General features: G+C 42.3%; 1 protein-coding gene across 1 annotated transcript; it reads left to right on the forward strand.

Moving 5' to 3' along the window:
* The first annotated feature begins 1,597 nt into the window (after positions 1–1,597).
* Positions 1,598–6,327, forward strand: LOC128407499 (alpha-1-antitrypsin-like). The gene is made up of 4 exons (XM_053375926.1): positions 1,598–2,329; positions 3,215–3,485; positions 4,757–4,907; positions 5,958–6,327. The coding sequence occupies exons 1-4, from the start codon at positions 1,660–1,662 to the stop codon at positions 6,159–6,161; spliced, it is 1,296 nt and encodes a 431-aa protein (XP_053231901.1). The 5' UTR covers positions 1,598–1,659; the 3' UTR covers positions 6,162–6,327.
* Positions 6,328–21,225: the final 14,898 nt, after the last annotated feature.

The raw sequence follows: 21,225 nt of genomic DNA on the forward strand, positions 1-21,225 counted from the left end.
TAAAACATAATAAAGCATCAAACATTAAAAACTTCCTGATACAGGGCTGCCTTCAGATGTCTTCTAAAAGTTATGTAGTTCTTAATCTCCTTGACATCTGAAGGGAGGGCATTCTCATGTTCTTATGTTTTTGAAAAATTATCTAAAAAGAGGTAACTTTCTAAAAGAGGGTATGGGACCCTTGATCAGCCAGAGGGTGACATTGGCTGCTATGCAAGCTTCTGAGGGCTACCTTCCAGTAATGGGAAAGAGCACGGGCAGAAGCAGTGCTTTTTTGGGGGGGGGGCTACTCAAGGGCACGCTGTACTGTCACAATTTTTGTCAAATGTTAAAAGTGTGGCACCTACTATAAGAACTTTATGGTAAGTACCGGCACCTTTTTTTCTATATATATATATATATATATATATATATATATATATATATATAAGCACTGAGCAAAAGTGAATAGACAGACAAATGTAAATTTTACCTTTGTACAGTAGGCTAGTTTCTACATCCCGCTCTGACCTCCACTTAGATAAACAGGATGCATTATCAGAGTTCATGGACACATTCTAGCCAAGCAAAAACACTCAAGAAAACAGGCAGTGAGAGGGAAGAATACAGCCTATGGGGAGAGAAGTATGGAGAGCAGCATGGAGAGAGTTTGGGGGCCCAGACAGAGAGGCCTGAGGATCCCCATACCCTGACCTGAAACCAAAAGAGATGAGGAAATGTAGCTATTTCCATCTGTGAAAACTTGAGAGAGTATGAGGGGAGACTCATGGCCACATGATGGCTTGGTGCCATCAGGTTTGTAGGCCATTCAAAGGACCCCTTATCTTGGCTGCTGATACCATTGTGCAAAGTTTAGAGACCACTTGAAAATCCATTGCTCCACATTGTGCTCTCTGTACCCTTTGATAATCCATGTTTGTTCTGCTTAATGGTTAATGCTGAAGACTAAGTATTATATAAGTCTGGTGCATAACTAACAAAGGAGTCGCATAGACCAATATAGTGTGGTTTGGAGAATTCTGTAAGTATGATATGCATTTTTCTTTTTCTGTTTATCTTTTATTGAATTCTATGTATGGGAACAGGACAGTACAAGAGTCTTCATCCATTTTCTCTCTTCCCCCACCTTCCGTGAAAAAGAAAAGTCAGCTCCTTCGCACAAGACTCCAAAAGAAAATCAAATAGTTTTTACTTGGCGGAAGATGATTTGATAATGATGCAAACATATATTTTAAATGAAAACATTAAATGCATTATGATCATTCTGGAATGCATGTTAGGAAACAGAAACATAAAGATGTTTTATATGAATAAGACATTTCAAAAGTTAGATATGTTGTTTTGGTAGGACAATGACATTTTAATCAAATGTTATTTCCATTTTTCTTTTAAAAAATGGAAATAACATTTTATTAAAATGTCATTGTCCTATCAAAACAACATATCTAACTTTTGAAATGTCTTATTCTGTTCACATGCTCCATGGATGAAATAAGTTGTGAGAATTACTAGCACAACCCACTTTTTCATGTCCAGTGGGTTGAATTGTTGAACAAATTCCTGTTCTTTAAACAGAGTTGAAAAGAATAATTTGATTAAAAATGGCTCTTTTACTGTTTATAGGATATTTTCATTGCCGAAGAATACTTACCAATCCTAATGAAGGCCTTAATCTCCCTCTCCTTACTACTGAGTGTTCTCCAAGTTCACTGTCACCACGTCCCAGGACAGCCTAAGTACTCTGAGGGTTATGGAGATAAAATGATATTTGAACCCCCACATCCTTCTGTGGAAGAAGAACAGGGTCAGAACTTGACCTACGCTCATGAGATTGCTCCCAGTAATGCCAACTTTGCATTTAGATTCCACAAACAAATAGCTTTAGGTGAAGCTGCCAAAAATATTTTCTTCTCTCCAGTCAGCATCTCCAGCACTTTTGCAGCACTGACGCTGGGTGCCAAATCTGAAACACAAAGCCAAATTTACAAAGGACTTGCTTTTAACCTTTCGGAGACTGAAGAGCACAAAATACACAAAGGATTCCATCAGCTCATCAGTATCCTGAATGACCCAAACAACAAGGCCCTGATTAACACAGGGAGTGCCTTATTCATAGATGAGCGACTGAAAATACTTCCGAAATTCCTGGAAGATGTCAAAACCTTGTATGGAGCTGAAGCCTTTTCATCCAACTTCCAGAATTCATTGGCAGCTAAAACCCAAATAAATGATTATGTGCAGGCCAAAACTCATGGGAAAATACCCCATGCGGTTGATGAGCTTGATCCAAGGACTGTGATGGTTTTACTGAACTACATCTTCTTCAAAGGTAACTTGAAAGAAAGATAAATAAATTGGGGGTTTGTAAAAAAAAATCTCCAGGCATCATCTAATCTGCTTTGCTCTGCCACTGACTTTTGTAATTGCAATACTGGAATAAAAGAAAAAAGAAAAAAGAATCTTCAGGCATCCTCAGAATAAGAAGGGTTTTGTAGATGCAAATTAACAGCCATACAGGCACACAGGCAGGTGTAATAAAATTACCAGTAATTAAGGGGAGTTTTGGTTTTGAGGTAGAATGAAAGTCATAGCATGGAACCATAGGGGTTTTTTTAATTAAAGAAATGGGGGGTTGAGAGACTTCCCCATTCTTTTATGTTGGTTTATGTTTGGTCTTTCAGCTTGTTCAACATCACAGAGGGTCAACATGGAAGCAGGGATATGTCTAATGGGCAATAAGATGTGATCTGTGCTTACTTTTGCTTTACTAGTGTAGGGGTAGAAAACTTCTCCTCCAGACTTCTCTATCCATCCCTCAGGACTCTTCCCAGACCATAATCCCTTCCTCAGGGTCATGTCTCCCACTGGCCCGGCTCTGTATTTTCTTCAACACAGAGAATTGTATCCCCCAGGCTGCATCCCTCAGCCTTCCTGTCCCACATCCTCCATGCATTTGCACGGCAGGAATGTGTCCTTGAGGTGTGGCAATACCTCCTGATTCCCTGGATCAAGGATAGAGAGATCGGTGGGGAAGTCTTTCTCTGAGCATCTTTACCTCTGGCCGCAACTCACCATTGGCATGTTGCCCTTGGAAGGTTTCCCAGGAGAAAATGAAGCCCTTAGACTTAAAAAGATTGTCCTCCATTGCCCTGGTGAATTTCACGATTCATTTACTTGGTTCTTGGAACTTTTCTTTTCTTTTCTCCCTTCAAAGCCCATTGGAAATATCCTTTCAACACTCACTTTACAAAGGAAGAAGATTTTTTTGTAGATGCAAACACAACTGTGAAAGCCAACCTAATGTATCGAAATGGCTATTACAACTTCCTCCATGATGACGAGCTGTCTTGCTCAGTGGTGGAAATTCCATACAAAGGAGATGCCAGCGCATGGTTCATTCTGCCAGATGAAGGGAAAATGCAGCAGGTGGAGGATGGCTTGAGCATGGAATTTCTGGATAGATGTAAAAGATCCTTCATATACGAGTAAGTCTCCTATGTGCTGTTATTAAAGTGTTGCTGCTGTTGAGCTGATATTCCATGGCATTTCTCCTTTGGCCATTTGGGGGAGAGAGGGCAAAACAAAACTACCACCACCACCCCAAGAAAAAGAGCTGCGGAGAAGGTGGGAGGAGACATTATGCGACATTTCATGAGGATGGAAGTGTGGAGATTTGTGCCCTTTTTCTTACTATCTTTTACAATGGGGGGGGGGAACCCAATAGCCCTCAAGATATTTGTTGGACTACAACTCCCATCAGCCCCAGCCAGCACAGTCAATGGTCAGGGAGGATGGGAGTTGTAGTCCAAAACATATGATCAACCAGAGGTTCCTCACTCCTGTTTTACAAGCAGGCCATGAGAAATAATCAGAAAGAAACACCCTCACTTTCTCAAGGGATGAGGAATTTTGGGGAATGTGGGTGGGGTTTGGCACAGCGCTAACTTTATTATAGATAATGCCTTTACAGTACAGGACAAGAGTCATCAGTTTTGAAACCTAACTTGGATACATAGGAAGCTGCTTATCCCAAGTCAGACCATTGATCCATCTAGTAAGCATAGTCGTAGGCAGCATTCACGTGACAGCTTATTCCATTTTCAAAATATTCTCTTAATCATTAAGTTCCTCATTATATGTGAGCTTTCACGTGATATAAAAGACACCTCTGGAACTATAGGAATTAAAAGAGAGAGATGCAGGGATTGTAGAGTCCCATCTACAAATGTCTGCAGTTGTTTGGCCTCAACCCTCTTGATCATCTTCTCCAGAAGTTGCAGTAAGCCACCGATGTATACAGTATACATGCACACACAACCAATTCATTTATATTTTAAACTTAATATAATTGTATTGTTTTGGAACAAAGTAAAAATCCATTGTATGGAGGTCAGTTCTTCATAACCACCATTTCTCCTCCAGTTATGGTCCACCTTGATGCTAAAGTGCAGCCTCCCCCAACCTGGTGCCTTCCAGATTGGACTGCCCATCATGAGCTAGCTAAAGTTGATGGCAATTTCAGTCTCACACATCTGGATGGCACTAGGTTAGGAAAGACTCCTATAGAAGACGAATAACAGAAGCAGGAGGTGAGCAAAGAAACCACCCTGCTATTGATACACCAGCATACAAATCCACTATTTGTCCCTGTTTAATTGTACATACCAATGTTATATGCACTTCTGGAGGTAATCTAAACAAAATTATTTGCAGTCATAATTTAATGTTTGGATTTTGCTGTCCATGTATTAATCAGAGAAATGCACCTGTACCTTCCAAAAATTTCCATTTCTGGATCCTATGATGTCAAAGACACTTTGCAGAGAATGGGTGTGACTGATGTCTTTAGCGACAAGAATGCTGACCTGTCTGGAATTACCGGTGAACCCAATCTGAAAGTTTCCAAAGTAAGTATGTGAGGGGGTCTTTAGAAAAGCATTTCATGAGAGATGATCTGGTTGTGGGCATTATTATGGCGACTACTATTATTTGTGCCCTTTCACTTGGCATGTGCATTAGGATGAACGCCAAGGTGGAGGTCGCTTGTCAAATTCATATACCCAAGGTGTTCAGAGCGAAGGGGGATGACTGTTTCCAATCTTTGTCTCCACCGCCTCAGGCAATGCATGTAAACATGCCCAGGAATAAGGAGAGCTTTCATCCCTTCTGCATTAGGTAGCTTCCATGCCCAGACTATACTTTGTTTTGGTTCATGTGGATTCCTTATTCTGCAGGTCTTCAGAATCATTATATTTTTTTAAAAATAAATATACCCTTTCTTCCATACATTGTGTCCTGAGTCATCTTGTGGGTGTGATGGCAATGCATTTTTCTTAATCTATGTTGCCAAGACATTTGGAATACTACATACAATTCAAATCACCACACCTTAAACAAAACACTGTAGACTAGGAAATAGTTCAAAAACGGCCATCTAAAACAATTATAGGGTAAAGCAACGGCCTATAGAATTGTAGAACTGTAGAGTTGTAGAATTGTAGAGTTGGAAGGGACCGTCAGGATCATCTAGTCCAACCAACTGCAATGCAGCTGTCGCATGCGGGTGTCGAACCTGCAAGCTTGGCATTATCAGCACCAGGCTCTAACCAACTGAGCCATGGGAGAGCTTACAATGTAGAAGTAGGAACAATGAAAGTAAATAAATAAGAGGTGACATGATAGTTCAGAAAAGGGCATCTAAAAGGATTATGGGGTAGAGGAACTCCCTGTTTATTTGCCGGGGGAGGGAGAGTGGAGGTAAATAAGGGGCACAATAGAGGTGGAGAAGGGGAAAAGAGGGAAGATCTTACCATTCATAATCCTAGAACCCAGAGTCACCTGGAACTTTTGGATATTTACATGAAAGACAGAGGTAGTTACCCATCCAGCACACATGTTATGGAAGGCTTTCCTCCATCACATATGAAGACAAGTAATATGTCACTATTTCCCTCCAGGCCATTCACAAGGCTGTCGTGGACATTCATGAGGGTGGCACTGAAGCCGCCGGAGTCACAGTTATAGAGCTTTCACCAAGGTTTGGAGGTCTTGCTCCTAATCCTATCTTTATGATCAACAGACCCTACCTCTTTCTAATTATGGAAAAGAAAACACACAGTGCCATCTTCTTAGGGAAAATTGTGAACCCAACTGAAAAATGAGTATGTGATCAGATCGAAATTTCCCATTGCAATTTCCCCTGATCTTTAAAACATGGATTTCCTCACTTTGTACTAGCCTAACCCCAGTAGAGTTATCCGATTTGCTTTGAAATTAAATAAGGCAATGACCACAAATCACTGCTGGAATAAAATGATTTGAAAATATTGTAATCTTGTAGACTATATATTTTACACCATTTGTTGCCTGCAGCATGTTTCTGGCTATGGAAAGAGATCTCTGTTTCAGTGGTTAATGCTGAATCCTGCAACAATGCCTGCTTCTAAAAAAATAAAAGCTCCACAGAACCAGGCATAACTCTCAGGGTCCCTATAATTTCTGCGGGATCAAGTAACGAGGAGCGAGATGACACCAGTTATCCTTTTAGAAACAAAAGCCTGACACTTTGAATCTTCCTTCAAAACTGGCACCCACCATCACGCCTCAGGGCTGCAGGCTAGTTTGGGCGGGTGAAAGCCAGGTCATGTGGTAAACACAGCTCTGTCTTCCACCAGATGGGAAACACCAGAGAAAGGGTTGAAGGAGAGTAGCTGGTGAGGCTGCCATCGCCACTGCCATTCAAGTATCCACCAATGGAGGCAGCTAACATGCTCTGCATAATGGATGCAATTGTAGCCAACCCTGGATGCAGAATGTTGGGTTGGGGGAGCAAGAGAAAAAAAGGAGTAAGCCCAATGGATCTGTTTGAAATGATTCAGCCAGAATCAAGGTTAATTTTTTGCTGAAACAGGAGCCTGAAACATTTTGGCGCTAGGGAAATTCCTCAACTGGGGACAGGAAGAACGATTTGCCTGTCTCCGTTGCCTTTACCTTTTAAACAGCTCTCTCCCTAAACAACAGCAAATCGATAGGGCAGACAATGTCTAACTCCAACAAGTGCTTGGGGTGGAGATAATGGTGATGTCTTCTTTATAGAAAACCGCTTTTAGAAATGTTAAGGCAAATAAATGTTAAATGTTTTTAATTCAGTTTTACTAGCAAACCAGAGGTGAAACTAATCCCTTCCCAGCCTCAGGAGGAGTGCAGGGAACGTTCGCGCAACACACCTACACACTGCAGCCGACACACTTAACGTGTTGCGACACACACTTCGGAAAGCTCTGAGATAGATGGACAGACTCAATCAACTTTTGGGGAAAGGCGTTCAGTGATAGAGCATCTGCTTTGCCAGGTCCCAGGTTCAAACCCTGGTGTCTCCAGAAAGGGCTGGGAAACACTCCTGCCTGGAACCCTGAAGAGCAGCTGCCAGTCAGTGTAGACAACACTGAGTGAGATGGACCAATGGTCTGGCAGCTTCCTATGTTTCTAACTCCCAGCATCCCTCTGTCATTTTTATGCAGAAACTACACCCAAAATGTGCACGATTCAAATGCAGACTTTTCATGAACCCTGCCAGTTAGTGTTGATGGTGCTGGGGCCAGTGAGTGGGCTCAATATTGGGCAGTTTCCCATGTTCTCCCTTCCTCACCAGCCTACAGCGTAGGTCGGTAGCTCAATGGCAGAACATCTGCTTTGAATGCAGAAGCTGCCAAGCTTAATCCCTGGCATCTCCAGGTGGGGCTGGGAGAGACGCCCAGGCAGGAACTCTGGAGGGCCGTGGGCAGTTGGCATAGACCAACCTTTGCCAACCTGGTGCCCTCAAGACGTTGTAGGACAACAGCTCCCACCAGCCCCAGCCGAACACACCAATATTGAAACAATACTATTCAAACTTATTTCTTTTCCAAAAAAAAACCTTCCAAAAACAATTTGAATAACCTCCTAAAAGCAGTCAGCTCCCCTCAGACTAATACTGCCACTAATACAATTTCTATCCTGCCCTTCCTCTCAGAGAAATCCAGGACAACATACACCATAGCCAAAACTACACAGTTCAAAGCAAAACATTTAAAAGCAATTAAGAACCCCCCTTTTAAAAAGCCACATACCTTCACAATTAATAATCCCAAGGTTGCTGGGGTGAGTAAGCAAGAGGAAGCAAGAAGGTTTTTATATTCCTCCTGAATGTTAATAGCGAGGGAGTCTGAGATGCTTCACCAGGGACGGTGATCAATGGATGAGGAACTGCTCCAGTATAGAACAAAAATTTAAGACTTCACTGTGTGTTGCTGTTCCTTTGGTTCATCACAGAGGCAGGAACAACCCCCTGCAATCTGACTGCATCACCTCCCACTTCCCTGCCTTTTCTAGCCTCCCTGGCAGCCTGTCTCCTTAACATCTTCCTTAGTTTCCTGTTACTACACTGCAACTCCTCTTCTCTTCTCTTCTCTTCTCAGTTCTGTCTTTCCCACACCTTCCTTGCACAACTCCAATGATCCTCCATCTGTTTTGCCCCAACCTCCCTCCCTCCGTTTGCTTCGTCAGTCTCCCAGCCAGCTCCTCTCAAGCCTTCTGTGATCTCTCCTCCACTGCTTCTGCATCTCTCATAAGGCACTGTCTCTCTGTCGGGTCTCATTACGTCCCTCCACCCACAATTCCAGCTTGCCAGGCTCCTCATTTGCATATTCATCCTCCCGGGCAACACTCTGCACAAGTGGTGGTCATGCCCCTCCCTCACATAAGAGTACAGATTTATTTTACAAAGTCTAAATTCTGTTTCCAATTTAGATTTTTCCACCTGGAAACCAACTTTCTTATCTGAATTGTAAACCTCCATTATCTGATAATAATGAAGCCAGTCTCGCACTTTATCTTTCAATTTCTCAAAACTCTGCAATTTCAGTCTGTCCCCTTCTTGTTCCAAAATTTCCCAATATTTTGGCCATTTGGCCTCCATGTTAAGTTTTCTCTGAGCCTTAGCCTCCATCCATTTTATTTTAGTTTATAAACATTTCCCTCTTTTTTTAGACAGTTTGATAAGATCTCTTATATTTTTTATGGAAAACAATTGGCTAACATATAAGGAAATATTAGAGGAAGAAAACAACCAACTTGAAACTTAAGAAATATGAAGAACTAAAAGAGACAGATATAAGTTGGTTACAATATTATCATCTAAATGAAATCTTTAAAATAGACAAAAAACGGATGGATTTGATACAAAAATATCACATTTAGAGAAAGAATTATTATTAAATAATAGAAAGATATTATCAAAAATATATTATCATATATATATATATATATATATATATATATATATATATATAGGATTGGAATTTGAAAGATGAAGAAAGTGAAGGAAGTGATCGTAAAGTGGGCACAAGATTTTGGATAACCAATTTAAATGCAAAAATGGGAAGAACTGGGGGGGGACGACATTAAAATTTACAGCGTGCTATCTGATTAAAGAAAATTTTAAGAAAATGACCTAAAGATGGTACCTGACCCCATCCAAATTAGCCAAAATAAATAGAATTAATAACAATAAGTGTTCGAGATGCAAACAACAGGAAGGAACCTTTTTCCACATGTGGTGGACTTGTCCCCTAATTAAAAAAAATTGGGACATGATTTACAAGGAATTTTATAAAAAAGCTAAACTAAACATTCCTAAAGAAACCAGAAGAGTTTTTATTAGGCATTTTAACAATAAGCATCCCAAATGAAAGTAAAAGAGTGTTTCTTTATGCGATAGCAGCAGCCAGAGTCCTGGAAAGCAGCAAAATATTGGAAAAATTAGTCAACATCAACAAAAGACAAATGGCAGTTAAAGTTGTGTGAGTACTTAGAACTCGCCAAAATGACAGAGTTAATATGAAACAACTCAGGAGAAAGGGTTAAAAAAGAATGGGATTGCTTTAAAAATTACCTAATAAAATATGGTTCCAATAACAACACTTGGCTGTGTTTAGATTAATTTCACAGAAAATGAATTTTTTTCATAGTGTCCGGACAAACAATTACCGTATTTTTCTCTCTATAAGACGCACCAGACCACAAGACGCACCTAGTTTTTGGAGGAGGAAAACAAGAAAAAAAATATTCTGAATCTCAGAAGCCAGAACAGCAAGTGAAAGCAGCGATCCCTCTTCCTGTTCTGGCTTCTGGGATAGCTGCGCAGCCTGCATTCACTCCATAAGACGCAGACACATTTCCCCTTACTTTTTAGGAGGGAAAAAGTGAGTCTTATAGAGCAAAAAATAGAGCAAAGAGATAGAGGGAAGTCAACAAATTTATAAAGGACTCAAACTCAAACCAGTATGAAGGTAATTTCTTTTTAGGATTTTGTGCATGGAATATTTAAGTTATGGTTTGTACTCCTTAAAAAAAGTTGTTTTTGATAAATAATTTTCTGTTTTGTTTTGATTTTGTTTTGTTGAGTTTTTATTTTTTATTAATTTTTTGTGCTATTTTCTTTTCATTGTCTTATTTATCTGAGATCTTTATACATTTCTACTATGTATTTTGTACTATTTTTTTCTTATCTCAGAATATGTAATTTAGGATCAATTTATTCTTTTTATTTTTCTTTGTAAATTTTGAAAATGTAATAAAAGTTTTTTTAAAAAAAGGTATCTTATATTTTAACTTAACTCTGCCACCCGCCATTTGTTTAAACGGATTTTTCAAATTCAGCTTTCTATCAATTTAAGTTACATTTCTGTGTCTGTTGATTGATCACAAAAGTTTTAGATCTGTAAAAACTGGGTGGGGGGCGGAGAGGCTTTACCTGTTCATATGTCACTTGTGCATCATTTTAAGCCAGTCTTGATGCCTATTAAAAATTCTGCTTATATATCTCCTTCTCGGTTAAAGTCTTCATTCTTAACCATTTGTTATGAGGTTGTTTTTTTGGTGGGGGCAGGTAGGGTCTATATTAATATACTTCTAATTCCTGGATCCAAGAAGTGTTAAAATGTACAAGGAGCTTCCTGGTGAGGTAACGGGCCATTAAGGAAACAAAGGGAGTGGCTCTGAGAGAGATAAAAAATGGGTGAGCCCCCCTCCCTCAGCTGGCTGGTAGAAGGACAAAGGCCAGAGTAGAGCGATGTAAGCTAGAAACTGAAAAGCTGAAGGCTGGGAAGCCAGACAGAGAGTGCCATGCTTGATTTCGGATTGAATCCGAGACTGTGGCTATGGGAGAAGCATAGCCAAGAACATAAGTCAGTGTTTTCCAGTGTCTATTAATGTAAAGTAGTGCCTGGACTAAGTAGTGCCTGGACTAAGACTAAAACAATATGACGTGTGAGCCAGTGTGGCGTAGTGGTTAAGAGCGGTGGATTCGTAATCTGGTGAACGGGGTTCGCTTCTCCGCTCCTCCACATGCAGCTGCTGGGTGACCTTGGGCTAGTCACACTTCTCTGAAGTCTCTCAACCCAATCACCTCACAGAGTGTTTGTTGTGGGGGAGGAGGGGAAAGGAGAATGTTAGCCACTTTGAGACTCCTTCGGGTAGTGATAAAGCGGGATATCAAATACAAACTCTTCTTCTTCATCATACTTACAGAAGAATCTTCTTTCATTCAGCTCCTATTTTTCTTAGTGCATATTTTCTACCCACCAAATGCCCAGTTTTCATGATTAACCATTAAACAGAACAGATAAGGATTTTTCAAGGAAGGCAGAGAACCAATATGTGATGCAATTTGTTTTTAGTCTTCTTGCATTTTGCGCAGAGAGGCCATGAGGTAAGGGCAGAAGAAAACGCTTTGAGCCAGGGAAGGTGAATCTGTGTTCCTCTCTAGATGTTGTTGGACTACAACTCCCACCATCCCTGACCATCAAGTCTTTTAACAAATAGCAGACAAATAGCAGTCTTTTAACAAATAGCAGACATTAATAAATGGCAGGATGTTGATTATTTGGGATATGAAGGGCTGCAGAGGAATTCCTGGCCTGGCCTATGCAAAATGACGTGGCCAAGCTAGGGCCATTAAGAAGCAATACAAGGTCATTGAGGGCCATTGGCAGGGCAAGGGAACTATCCTTTGCCCCTTCCCTGAGGTGTGAACAGAAACAGGCTGCTTCGAATGTTGTCAAGGTAATGGTGTGATGTCACAGGAAGAGTTTGGGTCCTTTGGCAGGAGGCTTGGGAAAGCTGAGAAAAGGCGAGAATGACCTTGGCTGGTTGGCTGAAGGCCAGCTGGGAGAGATGCCTTGGACTCCAGTGCTGCACTACTGTGGGGAACAAGCCCCTCTTGAGATGACCATGCTGTAAGATCTGTACTCCCTCTATATATAGGTGTAAAGGTAAAGGTAAAGGGACCCCTGACCATTAGGTCCGGTAGTGACCGACTCTGAGGTTGCGGCGCTCATCTCTCTTTATTGGCTGAGGGAGCCAGCGTAAAGCTTCCGGGTCATGTGGCCAGCATGACAAACCGCTTCTGGCGAACCAGAGCAGTGCATGGAAACGCCGTTTACCTTCCCGCTGGAGCGCTACCTATTTATCTACTTGCACTTGGAAGTGCTTTCGAACTGCTAGGTTGGCAGGAGCAGGGACCGAGCAATAGGAGCTCACCCCGTCGCGGGGATTCGAACCGCTGACCTTCTGATCGGCAAGTCCTAGGCTCTGTGGTTTAACCCACAGTGCCACCCGCATCCCAAAGCTGAATTACTGTGTCACAAAATGATACATGTCAGTGAGACCCTTGGAGGCTTGGCCAGCACTCAGTGTGGCCTTTGGGTAGAAAAGGGTCAGGCAGCCCTGCAATATAGTTTCCCCTGAGAGAAGTGTGTTAGTTTGAACTCCTTGTATGGCAGCCAGGATGGAGTCTTTTGGCATGCCACAGAAGGCTGCACACACAACATTGGTACAATTCAGTAGCTTTATAGTCTCTGGACTAGGAATGGGCAAATCCGTCCATTTTGGCTCCTCTTCTCTGCAATCTTAAATTCTTTTCTGCACAATTGCACATCATTTGTGATATGTGTTTTCTAAAAAAGAAATCCTGGAGAAAAGGCATCAGCCTTTTAGTGCAAAATTCCTCCTGATATGGATCGGTCATCTAATGCCTGGCGTCCGATGGGCCGAGCCCGACACACCCGGGCGATGTGTCCCGATTTTCTGCACTACCTGCACTCTGCGTTGTAGAAACAGCAGGTCCTCCTCTCATGACTCTCCCCGCAGCTTGCGCAGTTCCCTCCTTCTTGTTGAGGCAGCTGTGGTCTGTGCGCTGCTTGAGTGCACCGCTGTACTCAGTGCACCTCCTCCCTGTCGGATCCTGAGTCGTTGGCGAGGTCTTCATGGTGGACCCTCGGTTGGGATGGCAGGCTCAGCCGTGCCTCTTGCGTCGACTTCTCTGCAGCTTCCGTTGCCAGGGCCTCCTCCAGAGCGACCTGGAACGTTAGGTCCTTCTTGGCGTAGAGGCATCATTGCAGCTTCTCATCCTTCAGGCCACCAACGAGGTGGTCACAAAGCATGTTCTTCAACTCTGAGAAGTTGCAGAACCGGGCTGCTTGGCGGAGGGAGGTTATGGTTTCTCCGGGGGCTTGCCGCTTTGCGAAGAAGGCATTTCAACGAGCCACCACCGAGGGCTGCGGCGAGAAGTGCCCCTTCAGCCATTCCATTATTGTTTGTAAGGAACAGTAGCAACATCTTCAGGCGTAAGGAGAGTCCGGATGATTTCGAACATCTCCTCTCTGCAGACACTGAAGAATATCGCCCTCTTCTTGGCGTCGTTGGTGACCCCTTTGGCTTCTAGGAGGAAGGTGAAACGGGAGGCATACGCTTCTCAGTCTCCTGATGCTGGGTTGAACGGCGAGAAGCTGCTGTTGGTTGCCATTCTGAGTTCCTTGGGTCCCAGAGCTGAAGCCTGGATACACGGTGCAAGGCAGCGGTGCGGCAGGTGGCGGTGCTGCGGTGCTGTGTGTGGCGGTCATCTTAGTGGGATCTCACCTTGGTCGTCAGTGAAATATACTTGGAGTTGAGAGTGGATTTCATGCTCTTTATTCAGCTCATAGTAGCAAGGAATGGAAGTTCCCCCAAAATATCTGCTTTATATACATTATTTACACAATGGGCTGCACGTGATTGGCTAATTCCGGGATTCTCCTGTAGGCCAATTGGGTTGCGGATTCACTTCCACCTGGAGCTGGATTGGGTGGCTCCTGCGGACCAATCATACTGCTGCATTGTTCTAGGACCAATCAGACAACTGCATTCTGAATCCTATTGTTCTAGGACCAATCAGACTGCTGCATTTTGGATCCTATTGTTCTAGGACCAATCAGAGTGCTGCATTTTGGATCCTATTCAACTTAGTACATAACAACACTTCTGCCTACAACCTTGCCAAATATATGCATTTTTGAAAAGCATACCCCTCCTAATATATAGCAGCTTTGCAAGTTAGTTTCTCTGATGTGTGCAAATGAATTATTGAACCCATTACTTCGTTGGAGAACCATGTTGCAAAATTCGGAGCACTGTCTTTCTGTTCACTTTTTCTTTTGGGAAGGGCAGATTAAGTGGGTTTGCCTTTAAAAATGCAAAACTGACCAAATTTCTCCCCCATCCCTAGCTACTGCACATCTCGTTTTAGTCTTCTGGTGTGGTTCTACTCTTGTGTGCATGTTGAATGAAATGGGGAGGGCGTGCCTGCCTATGTATTCACATTTTTGTACGTGAGGGAGGGGGTGTTATGCCCTAGACAACTCATGAAGGGATTTCTAGAGCTTAGCATTCCCAGAACTATCATGGACCCGCATCATAGACAAGTGTTTGCAGAAGTATTACTTTGGGGGTTGTCAAGGTCATGCTTATATCTGAGAATCAGAAGTCTGTCTGAATGCAGGAAGCTTCTCTGTATAGTCATACCTCGGATTACAGCCGCTTCAGGTTGTGTTTTTTCAGGTTGCGGACCTCCGAAACTTGAAAGTACCAGAACAGATTACTTCCGGGTTTTGGCAGTCGCACATGCGCAGAGTGCTAAATCCCGCCTTGCGCATGCGCAGAAGCGTCGAATCGCAACCCGCGCATGCGCAGGTGCGGGTTGCGAATGCTGCAGATTGCGAACGTGCATCCCGCACAGATCATGTTCGCAACCCAAGCGTCCACTGTAATTGAAAAAAAAAGAACAGGCATACTCCCCCCATGAGTTTCTAAAATTTGTGAGCAGGTCGCCATGTGATAATGTCTCATTTATAGGTGGATTCACCTCATTGCTCATAGACAAGGATCACAATAATTTAAACCTGCACATTATGTTTCTTGAAACACTACATAAAGCGCTAATGACCCCATTGCACAAAGTAAGCAAAGGTGTATAATGCAGCCAACTATGAAGTCTTCATCCCCCATGCACAAAAAACCCTTCAGAGTTGTTGTTGTTTTTAAAGAAACCTAATTACTTATACCTCAAAGGTACACGCATGCCCATACACAAAATAAATAAGAGCCTCTCACATTTTTGGGGGGGGGGGGGAAACTTGTGCGAAATGGTTAAAGTCTGCCATCTAGTGAGAGAGTGTGTGCATTTGCAAGGAAGACATTGAAATTCCTGGTATTTTAAAGCTGCTTCATCTATGCATATTGGGATGATATAAAAAGGCCCTCCTGTTAGGTGAAGTTTTTTGGGTTTTTTTACTGTTTTATTAAATTTGCTTAGTAACATAACATTATTATATGTATTCTATAAAACAAAGAATACAAAACAAAATTCATTCATACTACACCACTCAAGTTTTAAAATTCAATTTTCTCCATAAACTTTTTTATTTATATACATTTTGTAAACAAACAAAATCTCTCCAAGGCCTTTTATCTGTCCTGGCTGCAAATCAGTAACCCCACTCTTATTTGCAGAAGAGTGCAAATAACATTAATGCACAGCTAAATTACAAACCCTGCCTTAGAACTCTTCAAAGCCTCCAACTTCAAAATGCAATTGCATCTCCAGAAATGACATTCAAGCAATGACAAAATGCATGGACCCTTCTGACAGATTTCCAAGAAGTGAAAGTCTCTCTCTGCAGATATTTTTGCAGAGGAAGGAGCTGCAACCGGACCCTTGGTACAACACCAGTCCTTTTCTCTCTCAGCTTTTATTTGCTGAACAGCTGGTGGGTGGGAGGGGATCCAGTGGCCAGGTTAAACCAGTCTGTGGGTTGCTTCTAGCCCATGGGCTTTGAATTCCGCACCTTTGTTCTAAACGTTCGCAAAGCAGTACCTTATGCATGCTTCCCATATGGAGTTTTAAGCAGGAATATAGATCACATCCAACTGTAGGCACTGAGACAAGAGACAGGGTAGCAGGGCAGACGAAAGATTGCAACAGGGATTGCAGCAGCAAGCAAGATGGAGAAGTACTGGGGCTGGCCAGGAAACAGCAGACACCTGCCTTATTGTAACCAGCTCTTTTGTACCTGCTACCTGTTGTGTAAGCTAAAATTATGACCCCAGTGGATGTTGGATGTTCAGTCAACATTATAGCCTCCTATCAGTTCTGGTATTCTGTAACCAAGTTGCTGAATAAATATTTTGCAACTTAGTTAATGTAGGTGGATGGGTAAATCAACTATGTTTCAGCGTTGTTTGCTCTGGTTTTCCTGGATGCTGAATAACCCACTCCTTTCACGTTAGGGATATTAGAGCTGAGGGTATCTTTTTCGTTCCCAACCTTCGAGTCAGGTTTCTGATTTACTTAAGGCAGGGGTGTCCATACTTTTTTCAAAGAGGGCCAGATTTGATGAAGTGAACATGTGTGAGGGCCGACTAAAGCTTTTTTTGGGATTAAAATTGTTGAGCTTCTTTTGGGATTTCCCCCCAAAGTTCTTGAGCTTTTTTGATTTCACCCCAGGAAATAAACTGCCACAGAGGCTGGATTAAACCGAATGGTAGGCCTAATCTGGCCACACTTTGATCATGCCTGACTTAAGGACTTCTAAAAATCCAGATGGCGCCAATTCATACACAGCAAAATTAGATCTATTAGTATTGACTTGGAATAATTTTTGTGAGCAATATATTTATTGCAATATCCAAATTAGATTGCTTTTGAAAAACAAAACATGAGTCAGCTATAGATAAAATCTGCTCCCCCAGGTTCTATGGTTTAAATACAACCGATAACAGGATCACTTATATCTTAAAGTTAATAATTCCAGACCAATGCAGGGCATTTATGTTAACCCAACTGAACATTTTCCCGTCAGCTTTTGTTAAGGGGAGATACTTAAACATCCCTAGAAACATTGCTTATGTTATTTAAATGTGCTGGACAGTGTAGAACAAATTCTTTTCTCCTGTCCACTATATACCATATTTTTTGCTCTATAAGACCCACTTTTACCCTGTAGTTTGCTTTCTGCAAGACCAAACTGACATTGATTATATAAGTAACACATTCCTGAAGTGCTTTTACTGTCAGTAGCGTCATCTCCAAAACTCACGTCAGCATAAATTTCAAGACCTCCAGATTTTTGGTTAGTAAACCTTAATCTGTAGTGCATAGTACCCTTTAGATATCTGGCTATGCGTTTTAGTGCTTTCCAGTCTTGAATGGAGCTTGAATGGGGCTTTCCAATCCCCTTCATGGATCACTGCCTTGCCGTGGCGAAGGGGCTTGAATAACTCAGAGAAGCTATGAGCTATGCCGTGCAGGGCCACCCAAGATGGACAGGTCATAGTGGAGAGTTTTGACCAAATGTGATCCACCTGGAGCAGGAACCGGCAGGCCACTCCAGTATCCCTGCCAAGAAAACTCCATGGACAAAGACAACAGGCATATAAAAGTTATGACGCTGGAAGATGAGCCCCTCAGGTCGGAAGACGTCCAACATGCTACTGAGGGAGAGCGGAGGACAAGTACAAGTAGATTCAGAGCTGATGAAGCGGCTGGGCCAAAGCCAAAAGGACGCTCAGTTGCAGATATGCCTGGAAGCGAAAGGAAAGTCCAATGCTGTAAAGAAAAATATTGCATAGGAACCTGGAATGTAAGAACCATGAACCTTGGTAAGTTGGATGTGGTCAAAAATGAGATGGCAAGAATAAATATTGACATCCTGGGCATCAGGGAACTAAAATGGACAGCAATGGGCGAATTCAGTTCGGATGACCATCATATCTACTACTGTGGGCAAGAATCCCGTAAAAGAAATGGAGTGGCCCTCATAGTCAACAAAAGAGTGGCGAAAGCTGTACTGGGATGCAATTTCAAAAATGATAGAATGATCTCGATACGAATCCAAGGCAGACCTTTTAACATCACAGTAATCCAAGTTTATGCACCAACCACTGGTGCTGAAGAAACTGAAATTGACCAATTCTATGAAGACTTACAACACCTTATAGAAATGACACCAAAGAAGGATGTTCTTCTCATTATAGGGGATTGGAATGCTAAAGTAGGGAGCCAAGAGATAAAAGGAACAACTGGCAAGTTTGGCCTTGGAGTTCAAAATGAAGCAGGGTAAAAGCTAATAGAGTTCTGCCAAGAGAACAAGCTGGTCATCACAAACACTCTTTTCCAACAACACAAGAGACGACTCTACACATGGACATCACCAGATGGGCAGCATCGAAATCAGATTGATTATATTCTCTGCAGCCAAAGATGGAGAAGCTCTATACAGTCAGCAAAAACAAGACCTGGAGCTGACTGTGGCTCAGATCATCAGCTTCTTATAGCAAAATTCAAGCTTAAACTGAAGAAAGTAGGAAAAACCACAGGGCCGGTAAGATACAATCTAAGTCAAATCCCTTATGAATACACAGTGGAAGTGAGGAACAGGTTTAAAGATTTAGATTTGGTGGACAGAGTGCCTGAAGAACTATGGATAGAGGCTCGTAACATTATACAGGAGGCAGCAACTAAAACCATCCCAATGAAAAGGAAGTGCAAGAAAGCAAAGTGGCTGTCCAATGAGGCCTTACAAATAGCGGGGGAGAGAAGGCAAGCAAAATGTGAGGGAGATAGAGAAAGATACAGGAAATTGAATGCGGATTTCAAAAAAATAGCAAGGAGAGACAAGAAGGCCTTCTTAAACGAGCAATGCAAAGAAATAGAGGAAAACAACAGAATGGGAAGAACCAGAGATCTGTTCAAGAAAATTGGAGATATGAAAGGAACATTTCGTACAAAGATTTCCATAATAAAAGACAAAAGTGGAAAGGACCTAACAGAAGCAGAAGACATCAAGAAGAGGTGGCAAGAATACACAGAGGAACTATACCAGAAAGAAATGGATGCCTCGTATACCCCAGGCAGTGTGGTTGCTGACCTTGAGCCAGACATCCTAGAGAGTGAAGTCAAATGGGCCTTAGAAAGCACTGCTAATAACAAGGCCAGTGGAAGTGATGATATTCCAGCTAAACTATTTAAAATTTTAAAAGATGATGCTGTTAAGGTGCTTCACTCAATATGCCAGCAAATTTGGAAAACTCAGCAGTGGCCAGAGGATTGGAGAAGATCAGTCTACATCCCAATCCCAAAGAAGGGCAGCGCCAAAGAATGCTCCAACTACCGCACAATTGCACTCATTTCACACGCTAGCAAGGTTATGCTTAAAATTCTACAAGGAAGGCTCAAACAGTATGTGGATCGAGAACTCCCAGAAGTGCAAGCTGGATTTAGAAGAGGCAGAGGAACCAGAGACCAAATTGCAAACATGCGCTGGATTATGGAGAAAGCTAGAGAGTTCCAGAAAGACATCTACTTCTGCTTCATTGACTATGCAAAAGCCTTTGACTGTGTCGACCACAGCAAACTATGGCAAGTTCTTAAAGAAATGGGAGTGCCTGATCACCTCATCTGTCTCCTGAGAAATCTCTATGTGGGACAAGAAGCTACAGTTAGAATGGGATATGGAACAATTGATTGGTTCAAAATTGGGAAAGGAGTACGGCAAGGCTGTATATTGTCTCCCTGCTTATTTAACTTATATGCAGAATTCATCATGCGAAAGGCTGGGCTGGATGAATCCCAAGCAGGAATTAAGATCGCCGGAAGAAATATCAACAACCTCAGATATGCAGATGACACAACCTTGATGGCAGAAAGTGAGGAGGAATTAAATAACCTTTTAATGAGGGTGAAAGAGGAGAGCACAAAATATGGTCTGAAGCTCAACATCAAAAAAACGAAGATCATGGCCACTGGGCCCATCACCTCCTGGCAAATAGAAGGGGAAGAAATGGAGGCAGTGAGAGATTTTACTTTCTTGGGCTCCATGATCACTGCAGATGGTGACAGCAGTCACGAAATTAAAAGACGCCTGCTCTTTGGGAGAAAGGCGATGGCAAACCTAGACAGCGTCTTAAAAAGCAGAGACATCACCTTACCAACAAAGGTCCGTATAGTTAAAGCCATGGTTTTCCCAGTAGTGATGTATGGAAGTGAGAGCTGGACCATCAAGAAGGCTGATCACCGAAGAATTGATGCTTTTGAATTATGGTGCTGGAGGAGACTCTTGAGAGTCCCATGGACTGCAAGAAGATCAAACGTATCCATTCTTAAGGAAATCAGCCCTGAGTGCTCACTGGAAGGACAGATCCTGAAGCTGAGGCTCCAATACTTTGGCCATCTCATGAGAAGAGAAGACTCCCTGGAAAAGACTCTGGTGCTGGGAAAGATTGAGGGCACAAGAAGAAGGGGACGACAGAGGACAAGATGGTTGGGCAGTGTTCTCGAAGCTACAAACATGAGTCTGACCAAACTGCAGGAGGCAGTGGAAGACAGGAGTGCCTGGCGTGCTCTGGTCCATGGGGTCACGAAGAGTCGGACACGACTAAACGACTAAACAACAACAGTATTGAATAGCAGGTCGAGTAGCACGTCTGCTGAGCAGATTTATGCTGACAGCTATAACCAGTCTACTGCGCCTTGCAATAAAACTGAGCCTTCCTAACACACTTCTGAACAATGTATTATCAGAGAACGTATCACCCAGTATCATCATGTTTGAAACCTGTGACCATGGGTGTGTCTACAGCAGTGGCATCACTCAAGTTTAATTCATCAATCACATCTCTGATTTTGTGTGTCTGATGTACCAAAATATCACCTTGCTCATTTCTTTCTATTTCTAGAGAGAGATAATTGGTTACATCTCCAAGATTTTTCATATCAAAATGTCTCTGCAGTTTGGCAAGTGTGTTTTTGTACTCTGCTTCATTTTTCCACAAAAACAGAATATCATCAACAAAGCAAATGCAGTAAAGTTTGTG

Source organism: Podarcis raffonei, chromosome 1 (genome assembly GCF_027172205.1).
Source record: "Podarcis raffonei isolate rPodRaf1 chromosome 1, rPodRaf1.pri, whole genome shotgun sequence".
Lineage (NCBI taxonomy): Eukaryota > Metazoa > Chordata > Lepidosauria > Squamata > Lacertidae > Podarcis > Podarcis raffonei.

What these genes read in the sequence shown, in the direction of transcription:
- LOC128407499 (XM_053375926.1), top strand. Translation starts at nt 1,660, where the DNA reads ATGAAGGCCTTAATCTCCCTCTCCTTACTACTGAGTGTTCTCCAAGTT. An exon ending in GAACTACATCTTCTTCAAAG is followed by an intron (nt 2,330 to 3,214) that starts GTAACTTGAAAG and finishes CTCCCTTCAAAG; the next exon opens with CCCATTGGAAATATCCTTTC. An exon ending in AAAAGATCCTTCATATACGA is followed by an intron (nt 3,486 to 4,756) that starts GTAAGTCTCCTA and finishes TGTATTAATCAG; the next exon opens with AGAAATGCACCTGTACCTTC.